The sequence below is a fragment of the Homalodisca vitripennis genome, chromosome X (assembly GCF_021130785.1).
Source record: "Homalodisca vitripennis isolate AUS2020 chromosome X, UT_GWSS_2.1, whole genome shotgun sequence".
Classification (NCBI taxonomy): domain Eukaryota; kingdom Metazoa; phylum Arthropoda; class Insecta; order Hemiptera; family Cicadellidae; genus Homalodisca; species Homalodisca vitripennis.
Genome location: NC_060215.1, coordinates 93550884 through 93570681, shown reverse-complemented (window position 1 = coordinate 93570681; position 19798 = coordinate 93550884). Strand labels below are relative to the sequence as shown.

The 19798-nt window shown below is 34.5% G+C and overlaps 1 protein-coding gene across 4 annotated transcripts in view; it reads left to right on the top strand.

Moving 5' to 3' along the window:
* LOC124369526 (transcription factor EC) overlaps positions 1–19798 on the top strand; it is a 153412-nt gene that overhangs the window by 49772 nt on the left and 83842 nt on the right. For all 4 annotated transcript variants that reach the window (XM_046827548.1, XM_046827549.1, XM_046827546.1 and 1 more), the window contains exon 3: positions 5020–5361. In XM_046827548.1, the coding sequence (XP_046683504.1) occupies positions 5020–5361 (342 nt within the window). The remainder of the gene's footprint in view (positions 1–5019; positions 5362–19798) is intronic.

Genomic DNA, 19798 nt, shown 5'->3' with positions numbered 1-19798 from the left:
TGGATGCGGAGGGTTCTTTTGAGCTTTTATGTTTTTCGTCGCAGATTATTTTTGGATCCCTTCTATAGGTATATCCAGGGGGGGTTTTTGGGGGTTGTAACACCCCCTCATTGATACAAATATTCAAAGTATATTTTAATTTGCGGTAAACTGAAAGTATACTTGTAGTCAAACAATGTAACATAGTTCAGTTTTGTTTTAATTTGTTTGATATTTTAACTATAACAGCTGACATTTAGTAAACCACAAGACTCATGCTTCGTAAGTTTTTGAAATGACGAGTCCGTCTGCGACTCGTGGGGGTTGACAAACATAATACTGACCTCACTTCCCGTGCTTCGGGCGAGAGAGACAGCGAGCAGTGGCCATGAACGCTTGCCTACCAGTAATCTCTTTGAACGGCTAATTTGTAATAATCTTAATGTAGTTCTCATCACTTACGTTGTTGGCGCTAGTCATGTATTAGTGACTTGTGTTATTAACGAATACAGATTATGATAGTACTAACAAAAACAAAATATAAATAAAAAACCTCTTGATTGCTGATTTTACCATTTAGAAATTATTATAATTCTTAAAAGTGATTAAATTTTACTTGCTGTTATTGTTATACACTTTTCTCGTATGGTTTCAACCAAAATTGTGTAAGACGCGTAAAAAATATAATAAAAATTAAAATATATATTTGACCAACTATAAAAATATAGTACAGTAGAACCCCTCATATCCGGCCTCGGTTTTACCGCACCTCGGTTTATCCGGCCACTTCCCGGAAGCCAATATCGAAATTTATTTACCACGGCTTGCAGACGCGCAGTTGCACGCACTAGTCTCACACGACTCTTGCCTTATTTTTGTGTATCTATTTGTTTACATTTTCCTGTGTTGTCCTCAGTTGAGCTAATAGGTTTAACCTGTAAACAGTTCGTTGATTATTTCCAGTGCGGTTAGTACAGTACAGTACAATTATTTTGTTTCATCAAGTGCTGTGTACTGTAGGTTGGTTTATCCGGCCGAATCGTTATCCGGCCAGGGGCTCGGTCCCGTGGTGGCCGGATATGAGGGGTTCTACTGTAATGAACATTCAACCCTTTGGTGAACTTCTGATATATCTTAGGTTATGAAATAACCCATTTAATTTATTTAATAATATATTTTAATCAAATGTTTTCAAAAAGTGTAAGTCCATAATCAAAGCAAAATAATATTGTGGTCATTTAAATAATATCTGTTTATGAAGTTTATAATTTTTTAATGTTTTATTTTACACACTAGGACAGGTTTTGTTTACATCAATTTCAGGAATAATATATAAATAAATAATAATAATAAAATAGAATTGGCGATAATTTTCTAGGTTGCCAAAAGCAACAATGAAGCCCCTAAGATGGTCAAATTGTACTCTAGCAATAAGTTTTATGTTTATACTTCTTTAATTTATAATAACTATTAATTCTGGTAGGCCATTGATATGTAAAATATAATATCTTGAAGTTCTCTTCTGTTAATTTCTAATTTTCTGATTAAGAAACTTTGGCTGTAAAAAATTATTGATTTGTCTTTCACCATCTCTTTCATTGAATACTTAGTCTAATTTTCATGTTGCAGTATTTTTTAATACATTTCATACTAAAAGTTATCAGTTTTATTTTTTCAGGTTCAACGTAATTGTTTCTAAGAAACTGCTAAAAGGAAGCCAAATTTTTTATTTGAAAGATTAACAAAAATGTTGTCTATTCCGTGCCTCCTCTGTCAGATCTCAGGTTGATGCCTGTAATAGTTTGTGTAAAAGTGTAATCCCAAAGAATGACTAACATAGCAATAGATTCTTTGTTATCAATAGTATGATGATATTAAAATCAACAAAAAACAAAATGGATTTATCTTTTGTTGTTTTATATTCATGTATGTTCATAATTATAAGATGGTTACTGACCGATCACTATAACGTGTTTCTATCACTCTTTGTGCATGAAAATCCAAAATTACCCTACCAAAGTAATGAAATATCGTGCTTTGTAAATTATATTTAACTTTAGGTTCATATGTTATATGTCTATTTTTGTTCATCGCTGAGTGTTTGCTACGTCTATGCGCAATGCATGTAGTGGAAGTCAACCACGGTAAAACAACACACAGTTTATAATTTCATGTCTCAAAGTTTATGTAGTTGTTTACGCAGTGAATATATCATCTATAAAAATACATGTCAATTTATATCCCAGTAGTTTTTATTAGGGATGACATGGTTTGAACTAAAAAAACATTTAAATGTCAAATATTTATTATTTAAGTAATACAAATACATATACATATTTTAAACTAAAATATATGTAATAAGTGTAAAAGATATGTATCTTGAAAGCCCATATTAGAATGTATAGATTCTAGGTAAAAGGTGGAGGATGTGTCTTAGTTTTTAAGATATAGCCATTTTTCCGAGCCTTTGTTATTCTCATAATACAGCATCATTTGCTTAAAATAGTTTTTTTTGTTATCAGGCAGTCTTCAAAAGGGTACATTATTGCTTATATTATAGCTGTTCTTGTAGAGTATAAAATATGAATAATAATAATGCCCTCAGACAGCTGTCAAACTTACAATTTTTAATGTTTTTAGTATTTAACATATTCCGGGTGTGGGGAGGGGGCTCCCACACTTGCCTGAGAGGTACAGAAGATTTCTAATGGTATGACCCCTTCAGGCGAATATAATTCCAGTTTTCAGGAGTCAAGTTTTCAACAGCATAAGATTTCAGAATGCTGCATGTAAGAGGAATGTGAACTGGAGCTAAACTCATCATATGCATAGTGTCTCTTGTCATGTGCATATTGTAACTAAGCAAAATAATGTCATAAAGACTGTGTCTGTGCCCTTCTCTCCTCCACCTTCACCAATACTTATCCACCTGTGGAGCTATACTCCTCACTCAGTATACCAGTTGTAGGAATAAAAATTGGGTTTATATTTGGATGTCCATCTTAGGATTAGACAATTTAATAAGTTTTTAAAACCAAACTCACAGCGTAGGCATGCACTGAAAATAAAGACCACATCAGATAAGTTTTGCATCAATTCTGTAATAACTAGTACTCGAAAAATACAGTAGTAGATAAGATAAGAAATAACACAAAGTTGCATGTTTCAGAAGTGAAATAAACATCACCTTAGATTGTTTATATTGAATCTGCTGATATTCAAAAATGTACTTGTGTTATATTATAGCATCTTTTAGTATGAAAAAAGGGATTTGGTCTTGATCATAATCATACTATATTGGGGGTTCTTTAGTAATGCTCTGCACTGAATGAAGGTTTCATCCATTCAACCAAAAAAGATACAGTATTGTGTGAATTAATGTGAACAAGCAGAATTAATTTGTAAATATGATTTATTTAGGCCAAAGCTACATTTAGGTACACTTAAACATAAGATAATTACCATTAATTAGTATGGCATATGTCCCCCTTCTACTTGTATGACTTCCTGGACTCTTCTTGGCATGGAATCCACAAGTTGTTTGCAATTGTTTTTGATTGCTTCATCTCTAAATCACTCTAAATCTCTAATCACTACTTCCACCAGTTTTTTTTTGTCATACAGTCCATTTTTTTCAGTCTAGCCTTACAAATTGCCCACAAATTCTCAATAGGAATAAGATCAGGTAAATTCCCAGGCCAATCCATAAGGGTATATTATTATCCTTGAAGTATTTCATCATAGTCTTTGATACATGGCACAGAGCTGAGTCTTGTTGGAAAATTGCAGTCCCTTCGGCCTGGACTTTGTCAAGCTCTATAGCTCGGCGTTGCCCAGCAATGCTTACTACTTTTCACTCTTCATCGTACCTTCAATAGGAATAAGAGTGCCACTTCCTGAGTATGAAAAACAGCCCCAGAACAATTTCTTGCTGGGATGTTTAACTGTTTGGTTAAAATTGTTAGCATAAATTGATTCATTGACTGCTTTTCGAACGAATCTTGATCGCTAGCCCTCCACAAGGAAGTGTGTCTCATTATACAATAACACTTTTCTCCAATCTTCTGCACTCCAGTAACATATTTTTATACCCAATTTAGTTGTTTTTTCATCATAGGCACTGTCAAAAGTTGTTACTTCTGCGGTCTCATGGCTCTTATCCCTCCTTCTAAGAGTCGTTTGTGTACCGTTGAGTCGTGAATTTTTAGTCCAGCCTTTTCTAAATCTTCCTGGAGGTCATGACTTGTTTTTCTGGGATGAAGTTTGCTATCACGCAAAAGAAAGACTTCATCTCAAAGAATAGTCTTCAGTTTTCTTCCACATTTTTCTTTCCACTGCACTTCAATGGACCGTGTTTCCTTTTTTTGTTTAATTATTTTTTTTACAGCACCCAAAACCATTACACAACACTCCTGTGCAATGTCCCTCTGAGTCATTGGTGTGCACTCACTAAGTGTTGTGATCCTTTCTCTTTTCCTAGGTGTTATATTCATATCAATAAACAATTAAACCTCATTGCACAGTTTTCACAAAATCAATGAAAAGAACACAAACTTGCATACATAACCTAAGGTATAAAGAAATATAATACTAATGTAACACAAAGCATGTGTTTAGAACAATATGTCAATAAGGTTTCTTGAACAAAGCAGCTGACAGAAAATGCACAGCAGGTGCGCCAACATATGAAAACTCAACTTCAACCTTTGTTCACAATTAATTTTCACAATACTGTATCTTAATCTCAAAATCCATCAGATCGTTTTGAAAGAGTAGAAAGAAATCAAGAATAGAAATGTGTGATGTTAATCCTGGATAAATGTAAAGTTATTTGATACTTTTTGTATCACCTATAGTGTTTATCAACCAGATAGGATTAAAATGAGCAGGATACCATCTGAGGAAACCAATTAGGACTTCAATCCTACTAGAACTATGAGTAAAATAAATCATATTTTGTGTTATTTTGAAAGATTCTATGTTGTTATTTATATATTTATCTTGCCTAATTTAAAGAACTCATACAACCTTTGCTTTTAGGTTAAAACTGTGCTGGAGAACCCCACAAATTACCACCTTACCCAGAAGCGCAGAAGGCAGGTCCTCCAATACCTGGATGATCATCGGCGGTCACCTCAGCCAGCTAGCCTACCCCTGTCACACACTCTGAGTCACGGTCCTTTGCAGTCTCATCAGCCCTCACAGACTACCAGCCTGCCTCTACAGTCTGGCCTTACTGCCTCTCCTGCATCTCTGACTGCCCTCCACCACACTCCTCCAGTCGTCCAGACTACTCCCCCTGTCCTCCAGGCCACTCCCTCCCCCAGTCCGGATGTTGCCATGTCTCCAGGACTCAGCTCGGTTGCTACCAGCAATTCAGAGGTAAGAATTCACTAGTGATTTAACTCTGAACTAAGATCTGCAAACTGTGTGATTTCCCATGTAAATATTTTCAAGATCAGTCTCAACAATAGATCTCTGAGCACTTAATGACCATTTTTATGATATATATATATATATATATATATATATATATATATATATATATATATATTATGTCCTGATGTAAGCTGTTCAAATTTTAATAGCTTATTATTCCTAAAATAACTTATTGATGTATAATACATTTTACAATGATTTTTGACAGAGACGATTAGTGAGTGGTCAGTAATATGAAGGATCTGTACTGTCTACCACATTAAAGAAGGAAACAACTATAGACATTTTGAGTTCGGACGATTTCGTTCTTGATAAAAAATATAAATTTAACGTGGATAAAGGCTTTAAAGTACCCAATATCATTTCTATTATTTTGGGAGAATTTTATTATATCCTAATGATTAGTTCATTTTGGTAGATGATTTTAATTAACTGCTCTTGAGAGAAGGTTTTACACAAATAAAATACACTGAACTGATTAATTGACTAGTTTTGTACATGGAAAACTTTTTCAGTTGGGGGATAATGTAGCTATCAAAACTTTCTGTTACAATTGTACATTATATTAACTACAGAATATGAGGCAGTTACCATATTCTTTTCAAAATAATCTGTAAGATGTAGCACACTTTACAAACTTATTATTAACTAGTTGTGGAACAGTTTTAGTGATGTAACCTCCAAAAAGCATTCAGTAACTGTGAAAATTTTGAATTGTAAATGTTCACCACCAGAAATACAATTTAAACTAATTTCATTCAGATATTCGTGCCTAATTAGAGTGAAACCAAGCTTAGGTTTTGTTTAAAATAAAATTTATAACAAATGAAATTAATTTTGGTGACAGATATCCAGGAAAGTTGTTGTTTCAATAATAAAAAAATTTGATTATATGTTACAGTTGAATTACAAAAATAACATAAATTAGTTTAAACATCATCTTTGAAATATTGTGTATATGTGTAAAGTTGGAATATTACGCAATAAATATTTATCTAACACAACATAATTTAATATTTAATAAATCTCACACTTATTAAGTTGGATAAAATGTTTGTTATTTAAATTTTCCAGATGTCTTTATGAATCTTGTGTAACAGGGTTAGGCAGCTTGTATATTTCCAGTGCTATTGTGAGGCTGGAGGGATAGAGGTGTTGCCAGAACGTGTGTCACAATAATGCAGTCTAGCAAAAGAAAGAGGGCTGCTGGTTACAATTCATTTAGTAAATATTGTAAGTTGCACCACTATTTTACCACACCACAAAAAACAGAGCTAAATTTCCCAACTTTAATTATGGTAAACCATTAACATACTTACTTACTTACTTACTTACTGCCGGGGCGTAACAAATCTCAGTCGATTCTTTGCCTCGTCTATGAGCCTCTTCCACGCCACCCTGTCTTCCGCCAGATCCACAGACTCTACACAAACTCCTGGTCCTCCAGGTTGGGGGTTGGACGTTGGGCCAACAACCCACTCTGGAAAAAACAAATGTTACGAAACCATTAACATAATAATAATAAAATAAAATGAAATAAAAATTAATCAAAAAACTGAAAAACAGTGCATTCAATCAATCAAGACAAAAAAACCACAATATCAAACAATTAACAAAACAAAATATGTTCTGTAAATTACATTTCATCTCAATATACGAGGACATTTTGATATGAAACGGTTTTGTATGTAAGGAAATAGTTTGAGTTTTGATATCTACTTTATTTTTCAACATAATCCCCTTGAATTTCAATACACTTGTTCCAACGCTTTTCCAGCTTCACAATAATATTTTTCATCTATGCCTCTAAAATACTAATCCAACCTTGTACCAACAAAACCAGTTATTTGGGAAATTCTTTAAACAAAAAATAAATTAGCTCTATAATAAGAAAATAATTATGAGTAATTGTATATTATTAGATCAAATATTTTTTTGAAATGCAAAAGAAGAAATTAAAAATGAGAAGTTTAGAGAACTAATCATGAACTTAAATTACAGGTTATACAAAATTAATCTTTTATTAGGTATAGTATGGTATGGGTTTAGTAATAGAACTGAATAAGCTATTACCAACTCATGAAAAGGGGAGCGTGGCCCACCAATACTAGCCAACTGGCATCATACTTATATTAAGACATGTTTTCATTATAAAGAACAACAAACATGACAGTCTAGACTACATTAGGTCCAAGTCACTTCACTACTATACGCTACTAAGTTGTACTGTATAACAAATGCCATTAGGTTAGAGTATGCTACCGTCCATACACAATCTAGGAATAGCATACTGCTACTTAGACCCCCTTTATATCACAAATGCTATGATAAAAGGGCAAATGACTGGACAAAACTGATTGATGTAATCATCTTTCCTCTCAAAAAATTCAGACTAAAATTGACAGATTAAAATACAAAAGAAATATGGATCTTAATTACCAAATGGGGTTGGTGTGTTTCCCAAACTTAATAAATATGAAGTCCTCTCAATTTCGTTTAACTTTTTCCGTAGGTTTAATATTGCTTTTTAATTCTGTTAAAACAAAAGGATGCTAGTAAACTATAGTTCTACATTAATTAAGGCTTTTGCAATCTGAAAAATGGTTGTTTTTATATATGGTACAAATTAAACCTTTCATGCTTTTTAAACCTTTCATCCTTTCCTCTGAGGAACTCAATGAATATTTCTAACATTGGTAACCTTTCATTAGCCTATGGTTACTGCCGCTCCTCAAGGATACACGGTGGAGTAGCCATATATTCTAGGTTCTCACCCACTCAATATAAGGTAATTGAAAAAATAAATAGCCTATCCACTGAACTGGATTGCGAACTAGCCTGCATTTGAACTTGTAGATCTAAACTTAGTTTTTAAATTAATGTGTACAGAAGTCCAAATGGACACTATGACAATTTTATGGATATAATGGAAAAAGTGTTAAGCCATATTAATCAAAAAAGTGGAAACGCAATTGTGTGCGGAGACTTCAACCTTCACTTTTCGCCTCAAGGCCAGGACAAGAATGCCGGAAACTTTGTTAACCTTTGCTCCATGTATGGACTTAAAAATCACAATAACTGACCCCACTCGACATAACAATTGTTTAGACAATGTTTTCACTTCCTTTGGGGATCAGTTAAATGTTAGCTTAAGAAACTTCCATGTTAGTGATCACTTAGGTCAACTTTTTGTGTTAAAAAATGTAGAGTTAGTTTCAAATTTTTAATAGCAACCCTTGTGTAGTCTATAAAAATGTGCCAAAATATTAATGATAAAACCATCAATCTGTTTAAGTATCTGTTAAGTAAGGAAAGCTGGTCTGATGTTTTTATTGACGAAAGTATTAATGAGAATTTTTAACAACTTTGTAAAATAGTTTTAAATATTATTATGACATAAGTTTTACTAAACATAATTAGAATAAACCCTGGAAACACTAAGAAACCCAATAGGCCTACAGGAGGTACACATTGGTACACTCCTGAGCTTGGAGAAATAAAGAATAGGCTAGACTTTCTCTACTCACTATTTAAAAATGGGGAGTGAACAGCAAAATTGCAATCTCTTTAGAACTAGTTATAATAGGCTTAAAGCATGTTATAGGAACAAAATAAGAGAAGCCAAAAGGAGGCAAATATGTTAAAAATAAAGTGTTCAGAAAACCAAACTAAATCATTGTGGAATATTGTAAATAAGTCTAAGAAGGGTTCAAGTGGAACTCATAGGTTTGATAATAATGTTTTTACTCCAGATGAATTTAATAATTATTTTGTAAATGTTTCAAAAGAAATCAAACAGACCCTGACTAGTCAAAATACAACTCATTGTGCTTTAGATTTTTTAGTTCGTAGAGATGTTCCTGAGACTGTAACTTGTTTTAGTTTTAATGATGTCTCTGAAAATGATGTATTAAATGTAGTTAAACAGTTGTCCAATAAGTCAAGCAAAGATCATTTTGGTTTCTCAAACAGACTGGTAAAAGATACCATCTGCTGTTACATCACTCCTCTCTTACTGCTCTAATTAATAAGTGTCTGTCTCAAGGTGAATTTCCTAACATTTTAAAGGTTACTAAGGTGATTCCTGTTTTTAAAAAAGGGTAAAAAAGATCAACTTAACAACTTTAGACCTATTGCAATTGTTCCTGTCTTATCTAAGGTAATAGAAATTATAATCAGCAAACAGCTTATGCATTACATGGAGTTTAAACAAGTTAATCTATAGTTCACAATTTGGTTTTAGAAAAGGTCTTTCTACAGCCAATGCCTTAATAAAATTGGTGGAACAAATTCTAGGCTGCTTTGAAGAAAAGGAACTTGCTGCGGTCACCTTTTGTGACCTCAGCAAGGCCTTTTGACTGTGTGTCTCACGAGCTTTTAGTAAATAAACTTCAGCACTATAAAATTGAAGGCTCTGCCTTAAAAATTTTTCCAAAGTTACCTGAAAAATCGCAAAACAATATGTAGTAAGCAACAACAAGGAATCAAGCAGCCTAGATGTAAATTGTGGTGTCCCGCAAGGGTCAGTGCTTGGCCCCATACTTTTCATTATTATGATCAATTGATTTGAGTGAATGTGACCTGCGGATGTCGTCCTCTATGCTGATGACACTACAATCATAAATAAACAACCTAGTAGCAGTCTAGCATTGGCACATGCTAAATCAAATCAAAATCTCATTCAAAATTGGTTGACTGCTAATGAATTGGTATTAAATACAAATAAAACAGTGACAACCTTTTTTGGCCTTAAAGAAAAACCAGAACAACACACAGAAAATCCCAACTTTTTTGGGCTTAACCCTTGATCCAACATTATGTTGGCATCAACACATAATTGGTCTCAAAATTAAACTTAGCAGAAGCATTTATGCCTTAAAACGCTTATGTGGTGAATTGGACCAGAACGGGATCCGCACTGCCTATTTTGGTATTTTCCAATCACATATTACCTATGGTCTTGTTGTATGGGGTGGAGCCTCCCATGCCGAAGAGGTATTTATACTACAGAAAAAGGCTATCCGTATCATTGCTGGAGCTGGTAGGCTTGATCACTGTAGGGATATTTTTGTACAGCTCAGGATTCTCACTCACTCTACCTTGTCTGTATATAATGCAATGCTTGTTGTATCTTAGAAAAAAATGAAGACAGAATTATGCTCAGAAATGAAATCCACTCGTACAATACAAGAAATAGCCATTTAATAAATTTACCTCCACATAGACTTAGCAAAAGTGAAAAAAACCCTCTGCACATTGCATCTAAATTCATGAATAAATTGCCTATGAAAATGAAAAAAAATTAAAAGACTGTTCTTTTAAATCAAAATTATATAATTTCTTGTTAAATAATGCATTTTATTCAATAAGTGAGTTTTTATTGAGTCAATGGACTGACAATGACTTCTTTAACAGTGAAGTACAATTATAAATTATACTGACCTGCCTATGTATTTGTGTGAAATATCTTGTGGCCAATAAATTATTCTATTCTACTCTATTCTATTCTATTCTATTCTATTCTAAATTACAGCGAAAATACAGGGCATCTGCTGCAATGTTCCTTGATGGTCCATGGAGCATCCGCTTTGCTTGTACGTCCCCTCAGTTCTCCTCCAATCTTGTTGGTGTTTGTTAAACACCCATTTAACAACTGATCTCCGTGCTAAATTATAGGAAACCCCACATGTTGGTTCAGGACCAGTAAGAGGACAATTGGCTCCTAACTGTCTGCCCTTTCATTACCTGTGATTCCTCTATGCCCAGGCACCCATATTAGAATAACTTCATTGGTTTTCGCCAGTAATTTCATGACCTTATGGCATTCCCATAGTATCTTTGAAATACAATCATGGTTGGCCAAGGCCTGCAGAGCAGCCCTGCTGTCGGAGTTAATATAGATGGTTTTGAGTTTGTAGCCTCTTTCTACATTAATTCTCGTGCATTATGCATGGGCTGTAACTTCAGCCTGAAAGACAGTTGTCAGTTTGCCTAGGCTAAAGCTAAAGCTAGCTCTAGGTCCGGTTCCCCAGACACCTGTCCCAGTGCCCTTCAGAGTCTTCAACCTGTCCATTTCCCAGGTTAGAGCCTTCTTCATGTAGACAAGATCACTGTTAGACCATTCCTCTCTTTCAACAATGTTGACTTGAAATGGTTTTTCCCCCATCCGTAACCTTTGACATTCTGTCAGACATCATCTCTAGAATGTCCAGTTTGAGAATCTCAGAGATCTTGGAGTGCTTGCTAGCATGGTGAGGATGCCAGTTCAAATTGCGCTGCAGTCTGTAGGCAGCCATCCTAGCCTCTCCTATGACAAATATGTCAAGAGGTGGGAGGTTTAGCACTACTTCCATGGCAGCAGTTGGAATGTCTTTCATGGCGCCCATTGTCCCAAAGCATGCCAACCGCTGTGCCTTTGACAGGTTTTTTGCGGCAGTCACCTGTGGAACCTTTGGCCACCATACCAATGAGCCATTCACCAACATCGGTCTAATGACTCTGGTGTACAGCCAATGTGACATGTCGGGTCTAAGCCCCCATGTGCATCCTATCACAGGTCTCACCATCATCAATTTAGTCTGAGATCGGCTGATTATGTATCCCAGACGTCTGTTCCAGGTGAGTTCATCATCCAGTTTGACTCCTAAATACTCTGTGCTAACCTGTATCTGGCCCCCGCATAAGACTGGCTGTGTAATTTCCAACTTCCTCCTACTTGTAAATGGTATCATAATGGTCTGCTAGTCCTTCTTCATCACACCATCGCTCCATAATGGACAGTGCTCTCTGCATTATTTCCAAGCACGTGACCATATGCTTGCCCCTAATGAGTATGACAACATCGGCTGCATAGAGAGCCTTGAACATATATGCCCTGTTCATTCAGAGTCCAGAGTAAGTCATCCACAACTATGTTCCACAGGCTTGGTGACAGTACATCACCTTGTGGACATCGTCGCTGCATTTTGACCTCTCTTGTGACTCCACACAGAGTTATCTGTGATTTCTACACTAAGCATGTTCTTTATCCATATAACAACAGTTTTTTCAGTACCCCTGAGCTTAGAAACTATAGAGTGAGTACTCGTGTTATCAAAAGCTCCTTCTTTATCCAGGAATACTGCTAAAGGTATTTCTTTTTGTGCAATAGCTTGCTCAATCTTAGCAACCAAACATTGTAGGGCTGTTTCACAAGATTTACCTTTCTGATAAGCATGTTGGTTTGAATGTAAGGGATAACTGATGAGAACTTTGTCCCTTAAATGCCTATCCAGTACATTATCCATGGTTTGAGGAATAAGGATGTTAGGCTTATTGATCTGCAAGCCTTTGCAACCTCATAGAAGGTTTAACCTGACTTCGGGATAAAAATAACCCTAGAGGTTCTCCAAAATGAGGGTACGACTCCTGTCGCTAGGCTCGTTCTAAACAGTCGTAGGAGCAAAGGTATCACTAAGCCAAGTTTGGCTGGGCCCATTTTCAGCTGAATTCCTTCAAAAGGACTCAGGTGTCTCAGCTACCTTGTCACATACAGCATTATGATGCTTGATATTATCATCTTGAATCTTGTAGCACCTGTACAAATTGTAAATACAATCTTGAGCTTGGATTCGGGAAAAGCAGATTGCACGTCAACTGTTGAGGCAATAATATTTGAACTTTCCCTTAGTAGAAAACTGTCCATTGAACAGTAGAATGCTCTAACCCACCTTACACCTTCCTGATATTTCATGACTACATGTGCAAGCACCACTTTGTGATCTGCCAGGCATTCACCAGGGGTGGTAAAGACCAGAAGGAAGATATACAATTAATATCATCAGAAAATGGTGGGTGGCGCGTCCCCCCTGTACATCCCGTGCCCAACACTGTTGCCAGTTTTACGTATATGGAAAATTACTGATCTGTCTTAACATCATTCTTTTGTAGTAAACAAACATCACCGACTGTTACTGTATACAATTGAACATTCACATGATTTAATACGCCCGTTTTGACAATATGTAAATTAAGCAGAAAGTATATGACCATAGCCATGTCATAGTGGAAACATCTAGTGGTCTGCAGTGATGTGGCAACACCGCCCAAATGTCATCAGACTATTTTGGTGTGGCCTGCTCTATTTTGTAATAATGGTCATAGTTGTAAATGTTACTGTTGAAAGAAAAAGAGATCATTCATGAATAAATTGAATAATACAGGATCTAAATTATCTCTTTGAGCAATACCAGTTGCATCAAAATTTTAGAAAATCCATATAAATTACTTGTTGTATCATAGTTTATCAGAAATATGTGAAGTATAACCAAAGAGGTAGTTTCTCACTTTTACAACACTTTCAGGTAATGTGTAAGTGGGTAATATTAATTATTGTTTTATGACTTGTTTGTGACCTGTAATTGCTAAAAGTTTCCTTCAGTCTCTACTCAGTCATTACTCTTTTAAATGAATCATTGTTAAGCATTCATTGTAGCCCCCTCAGTTTTTTTCTTGCTTGATATCCTTTCTGACATCTTTTCATTAGTCAAACTACTACTGATACAATAGTAATAATGTATAAAATCCAACAATTTTGTGTTTTACAAGAAGCCCAGTCCTAGAAGTTTTTATATTTATATAAAGATGTATTGTATACTTGTGCTCTCACTATGAACTCAGTAATATTTGTCAGTGGAATCACCAAACAGGATATATGAAACTTTGTGCACAGGTTTGATTTACCTCAAAGGTGTCAGTCAATTTTAAGTACAGTAGAACCCCTCATATCCGGCCACCACGGGACCAAGCCCCTGGCCGGATAACGATTCGGCCGGATAAACCAACCTACAGTACACAGCACTTGACGAAACAAAACAATTGTACTGTACTGTACTAACCGCACTGGAAATAATCAACTGTTTACAGGTTAAACCTATTAGCTCAACTGAGGACAACACAGGAAAATGTAAACAAATAGATACACCAAAATAACGCAAGAGTCGTGGGAGAATAGTGCGTGCAACTGCACGTCTGCAAGCCGTGGTAAATAAATTTCGATATTGGCTTCCGGGAAGTGGCCGGATAAACCGAGGTGCGGTAAAACCGAGGCCGGATATGAGGGGTTCTACTGTACATTAAATGTCACAAGCACCAATCCTGCTGTCATACTGCTTGTCGGAATTGTACTGCTTACCAATGAGCAAGTACATAAGCATTACGTATATTAATGTCTCAAGCACCAATCCAACTTAAGCCTCGAATTTAGAAGTGGAGCCTCAGATGGGCAGCTGGCAGCTGACTTATGCTCTCTCTTAATTATAAACATAGCATTGTTTATAATATAAAGTTTAATGCAAGGAAGTTGTAATTACATTTTTGATTGTCAGAATATAAACATTACAATTTGAGACCACAGTAGGAGCCAAATGTTTTCAATATGGCCATATTAAAGTGAATTATAATGTTTTAATTTAAGACACTGATACAAAGATGTAGTCCTCAACATATAAATATTAAATTATGGAGTGTTTTATTGATAGTTAACATCATTATTAGAGACTAATTAAATTTTTAACCTGTTTCTGTTTTTATTTTACAATAGGCAAAGTAAATAAACCAAATAGCCTGAAGATTTACTTTATTGAAAATGAGAGGGTTTGAACAAGACACCACTTTATTGGAACATATCCAACTATTTAACACCTGTAATTCTTGTGGTGATTGTAATATTGTTTGTTGTTTTCTACTATTTCAAGTCATTGGCTTTCACCATCTCTGATTTGACGGTAGAGAGCTGTATAGCTTGTATAAGCCAGTCATAGTACATGAAAGTAGCATCCTGTCAAATACTTGTGATTATGGAGAACAGCTATTTACATGCCTCAGTATATAAACAAATGTATGAGAGAAGTTGTAAAGATAGAACACTTCACAGTTCAGCAGATGATTCTGAACTCAGAGAGAGTTTAACGATTGTTTGAACCATGTGGATGGACTTCTCTTAGAACCCCAGGCAATTATGGTTAGCTCATTCCCAAACAGTTCATCTAGATCAGCAATGGTTGTTTACAGTAGAAAAAATTAACCTGATTCCAATTTCAGGGCTGTAATTCAGATAACCTGATTTTCTGTATTTTGATTAGACCTAGACTGTATAAAAGATCTTAAAAAGGACTTTTAGTATTATTTTAAATTAGAAAACTTTCCTCTTAAGTGATCTAGATAGAATAATTGTGGTTTTGATGGTATTGTGGTTTAAGAAGGAACAATTATTAAAAATTTAACAATTATCTCTTGAGAATGATTTATCTTCTGTGTATATAGTGAATTAGAAAGACAATCAAAACCAGACACTAATTTTTAACAAGACAGGGTGGATAGACACAAATTATACAACAGATGTCACAGGAAACTAAAGTCATATCTATTTCCTTTTATATGTTCACCTCCTCCTCTGTCTATTAGAATATAAAGTGAATGAACCATGAACTAATAAAAAACATCTGATCAAATCATATAACTTGTACACCAAACATAAATGAAACATAAATGAAACTCCCATTCTGCGACCTGAAAAAATTAGACACCAAGATTCGATGAAAACAGAGATATGAACAATATCACCAAACACAACTTAATAGCATAATCTTCATGCACAGGATAGCAGCCACATGCAAGTGCAGTAGTTATCATGGAGCAAAATTTGGAACAAAGACAGTGCGGCTACCAAATATAATGTCTTTTTCATATTACTACTTTACTTTGGTCCAACTTACTTTCAAAATAATACAAGACATGTTTTTTAAGTAAGTACTTTTTTGATATTGCATAAAAAAATTAAGTAAACTTTTACTAACAATTTTATTTTTATATGAAAGACCTCACTTTTATCTACTTAATCTACTTAAGTACTTACTTTACTTTTTATCTACTTAAGTACACACAGCTTAATCAGGCTGACCTTTATTGATTTTAACGTATTGTTTCTGTGCAGTTAAACTGCTGAAATTCCATGCAGGAGATAACAGATAGAGTAATACAGTGCATAAAGTTAAAAGAAGTATATGATCAACGTATTCTAATGCTTTCCATAAGTCTATCATCATCCCAAGCACTTGATGATATACATCCATACCACACGATTGATAAATTTAAGTAATTTCAATTGTTGATTTGTTTTTTTTTTTACATGACATGATTACTTATCTGATTATTTTCTATTAGAAACTTTATTTCAATGAACGTCTTTAGCAGTTCACACACTCTTAAGATAACTTTATTACCATTCCTTCATAGTAAATCACAGGAATTATACTCATTTACTATTTACTATGAAATCTTGTAAATATTGTGTGCTAAGGCTTGATATTAGGAATGTACTCTCGTGTTACAAGAGTTTGTTAAGAAACAGTTTAAAAAAAAATAATACTAAGTTTACATATCAGAGTTCATCACATTGACTTGTTTTACGAGAAAACAATTTTAGAATCCCATATTGATCTTTCTGTACATGCATGTTTGCAGGATGATGCTTTTCACCTACTCTCATGAGTGATTGAGATAATGTTTTTATGTCTGATAGTTATATATCAATACCTCACTAGCTACAAAATACAACATACTGAACCTACTAACCTGAGTCTACACCATGAAAGGTGCATACTTAAAAACGGGTTTGCTACGTAACCTTAGAACTCAGTTTCAATGGTTACAAAAGTATAAATAGAAACGGTTTAAACTCAGAAACTACCCAACCAAATATCTTGAAATTTCCTTTGACATTCATGGTATCTAAATGTTGCTTTGCTAAGAAAATGTGTCTGCCTTTAATTTATTCCTTCTACTCAATTGCTTTTGAATTTTTAAAACAAACTACTAAAATCTTGAAAACTACCAGAAAGTACCCATGAAATTCAAGATACGTTATCCTTCTCGTGTACAATCTGCTGTGCACTCAGGTCTTGGGTCAATAAGTTAGAAACTTTTAGACAATATTGAAACAAGTGTAATCAAAATTGCATAGATATTTATGATCTTTCATCTCATGACACTGTTTGTGTGTTAAAAGTTTTAATAGCAATTATTTAAACATGAGGACAAACTCAATAAGATGTCATGAAATTTTGGGTAGACATTTATGTTAATTGGTAGGTTATTAACAGGCTCAATAGGCTATGGGCCACAGGCCTACAGGGGTACAAACAAGAGAGTTCAAACAAGTTTGTAATTGCAGAAATGCAATTTGACATTAACTTTAATGATGTTATCAGGAAATTTTCGTCAAAGAAAGCAAGGAAAGTGAATGTGTAGTGACTTTTATTATTGAGACACACACACACACACACACACACACACACACACACACACACACACACACACGCACACGCACACGCACACAGTAATGGTTTTCTTATTCAAAAAATATTTTTTTTTAATATAAGTTAATAAAAACATTCTTTGTGTGGGAAGTTTCAAATAACAGCTAGTACTTCAATTTAAAATGTTACTAAAGTTACATACCACAGGACATGGTTCAGTACTAAGTTTAGTGGACTGATGTAATCAATATTTTAGTATACTCAAACAAGGCAGCAAGTAATTGAAAATTTTATTCTATGCAATCTCATTCATATCAATTTCAAGTGCAATTAAAGTAAATTTGTCTGAACCAACAGTTCATAAAATATTTCAAGCCTTCGAATCCATTAATTTTCTGGCTATTTAATTTTTATGGTAATATATGTCTGTATTGGCAAATTTGAACAATGTCTCTTAGTCCCACTATCTCTAATATCACACAAAAGAAAACATAGTTGGCTCAACCTTCACCAAATTAATGACTGATTGCAGAACTAAATGGTTTGTCCCTCTCACAATCAGTAAAGTGTTTTTAATATCATAAGCATAAAGCTGGACAGCACAATTCAGGATAAGTGGTACGTCATTAATAATATGTAACAAGAAAAAAGAGCATCGAAACACTCATGAGCTAGTAACACAATTCACCAAATCGTATACTGTAAATGTTCCTTCCAAAAGGTATGATTTGAACCAGCAAACAAGTATTAGAGAACATTCACAAGCTGGAAGCTCTTAAAAATAGATAATATCGAGTCTGTCAAATGTCTATGAGAAGTCAAGGTAGACAGTATCAACCAAGCCTCGCCGCTCAACTGCAACACTTTTAAAAAGGCTACAAGTTTGTTGCAGTCGAACAACCTCTCAAGAAGCCATTCTGATGTTGAAAAATAATATTTTTTATATTGAGGACCTTTTAAAGTATCTTTTTACAACAGGCCCTTTTTTGGAATCAGCATATTTATCACAGGTTTTCTAATTGGAAAGCAACTATCCTATCAATAAACTCCATGTAAACAATGATCCAAGTACAGAAGCACATATATTAAATATACCTTTGATAATGAAGACTGAAATATCATAAATTCCACAGCATGAGAGAATTTTAGGTTCTTGATGGCAGATTGGACGGTGTCATTCATGTGAGGAGAAGATCAATGCTAGACATGTTCACCATCTTAGGTTCATTCGCAACTGCCCTTCATCAAAAGAAACAGAGAAGTAACATATTCTCCAGATTTTGACGACAGCACAATTGTGTCAGTTACCCATATTGACAGCTGGTATGGAGAAAAATTTCCTTGAAACTGATTAACATATTTCCAGAAGATTTTTAGGTTAGATTTTGAACTTATTTCCATAATGCCGTCTTTTGTATCAGTCCATACCATTTTTACCATTTTACTCAGGCCTGAATTACTCCACAAGTAATTCCAAACTGCTTACATTTTCTATGAGCAAATGCTTTCACTTCAACAAAATTGATCTCAAGTTGGTTGACGACCACTAAGGATACTTTTTGGATACCTTGTTTAAAGAAAAAATCCTTGTTTAGAGAGATGTAATAGATGCAGTAATTGTTAGGGCAGTAGTCTCAATCGAGGTATCAAGTTATGAAAAAGTAATCATATCAGTCCAGTTATAAGATGGAAGCTGACGGTTTAAAGCTAAATAATCACCAGATGGATGGTGGTTGTATAAGTCAGGAAAATCTTTCGGCGATCAGATATCAGGGATGCAGATCTCAAGAGGAGGATGACTCCCTTGCTTCCCTGACCAATGTACAAACGTCAGGGCAGAAGTTGATTTAATCGTAGTTCATGGGGTCTAAAATGATATGACCTTGATGTTGCTACAGCAGATTTAAATGATACATGAGTCTCATAAAGCACGTGTAATGACCTAGTAGTAAAGGAGCACTCATCCTAGTTTTAGCCGGTGAAATTAATATATTATATTATATTTCATGAAGTCAATGTTTTCCGAAAGTTTTAACACAAGTGTCAAAGATATCAGGATGCACTGAAGGAGAGACGTAATTTCA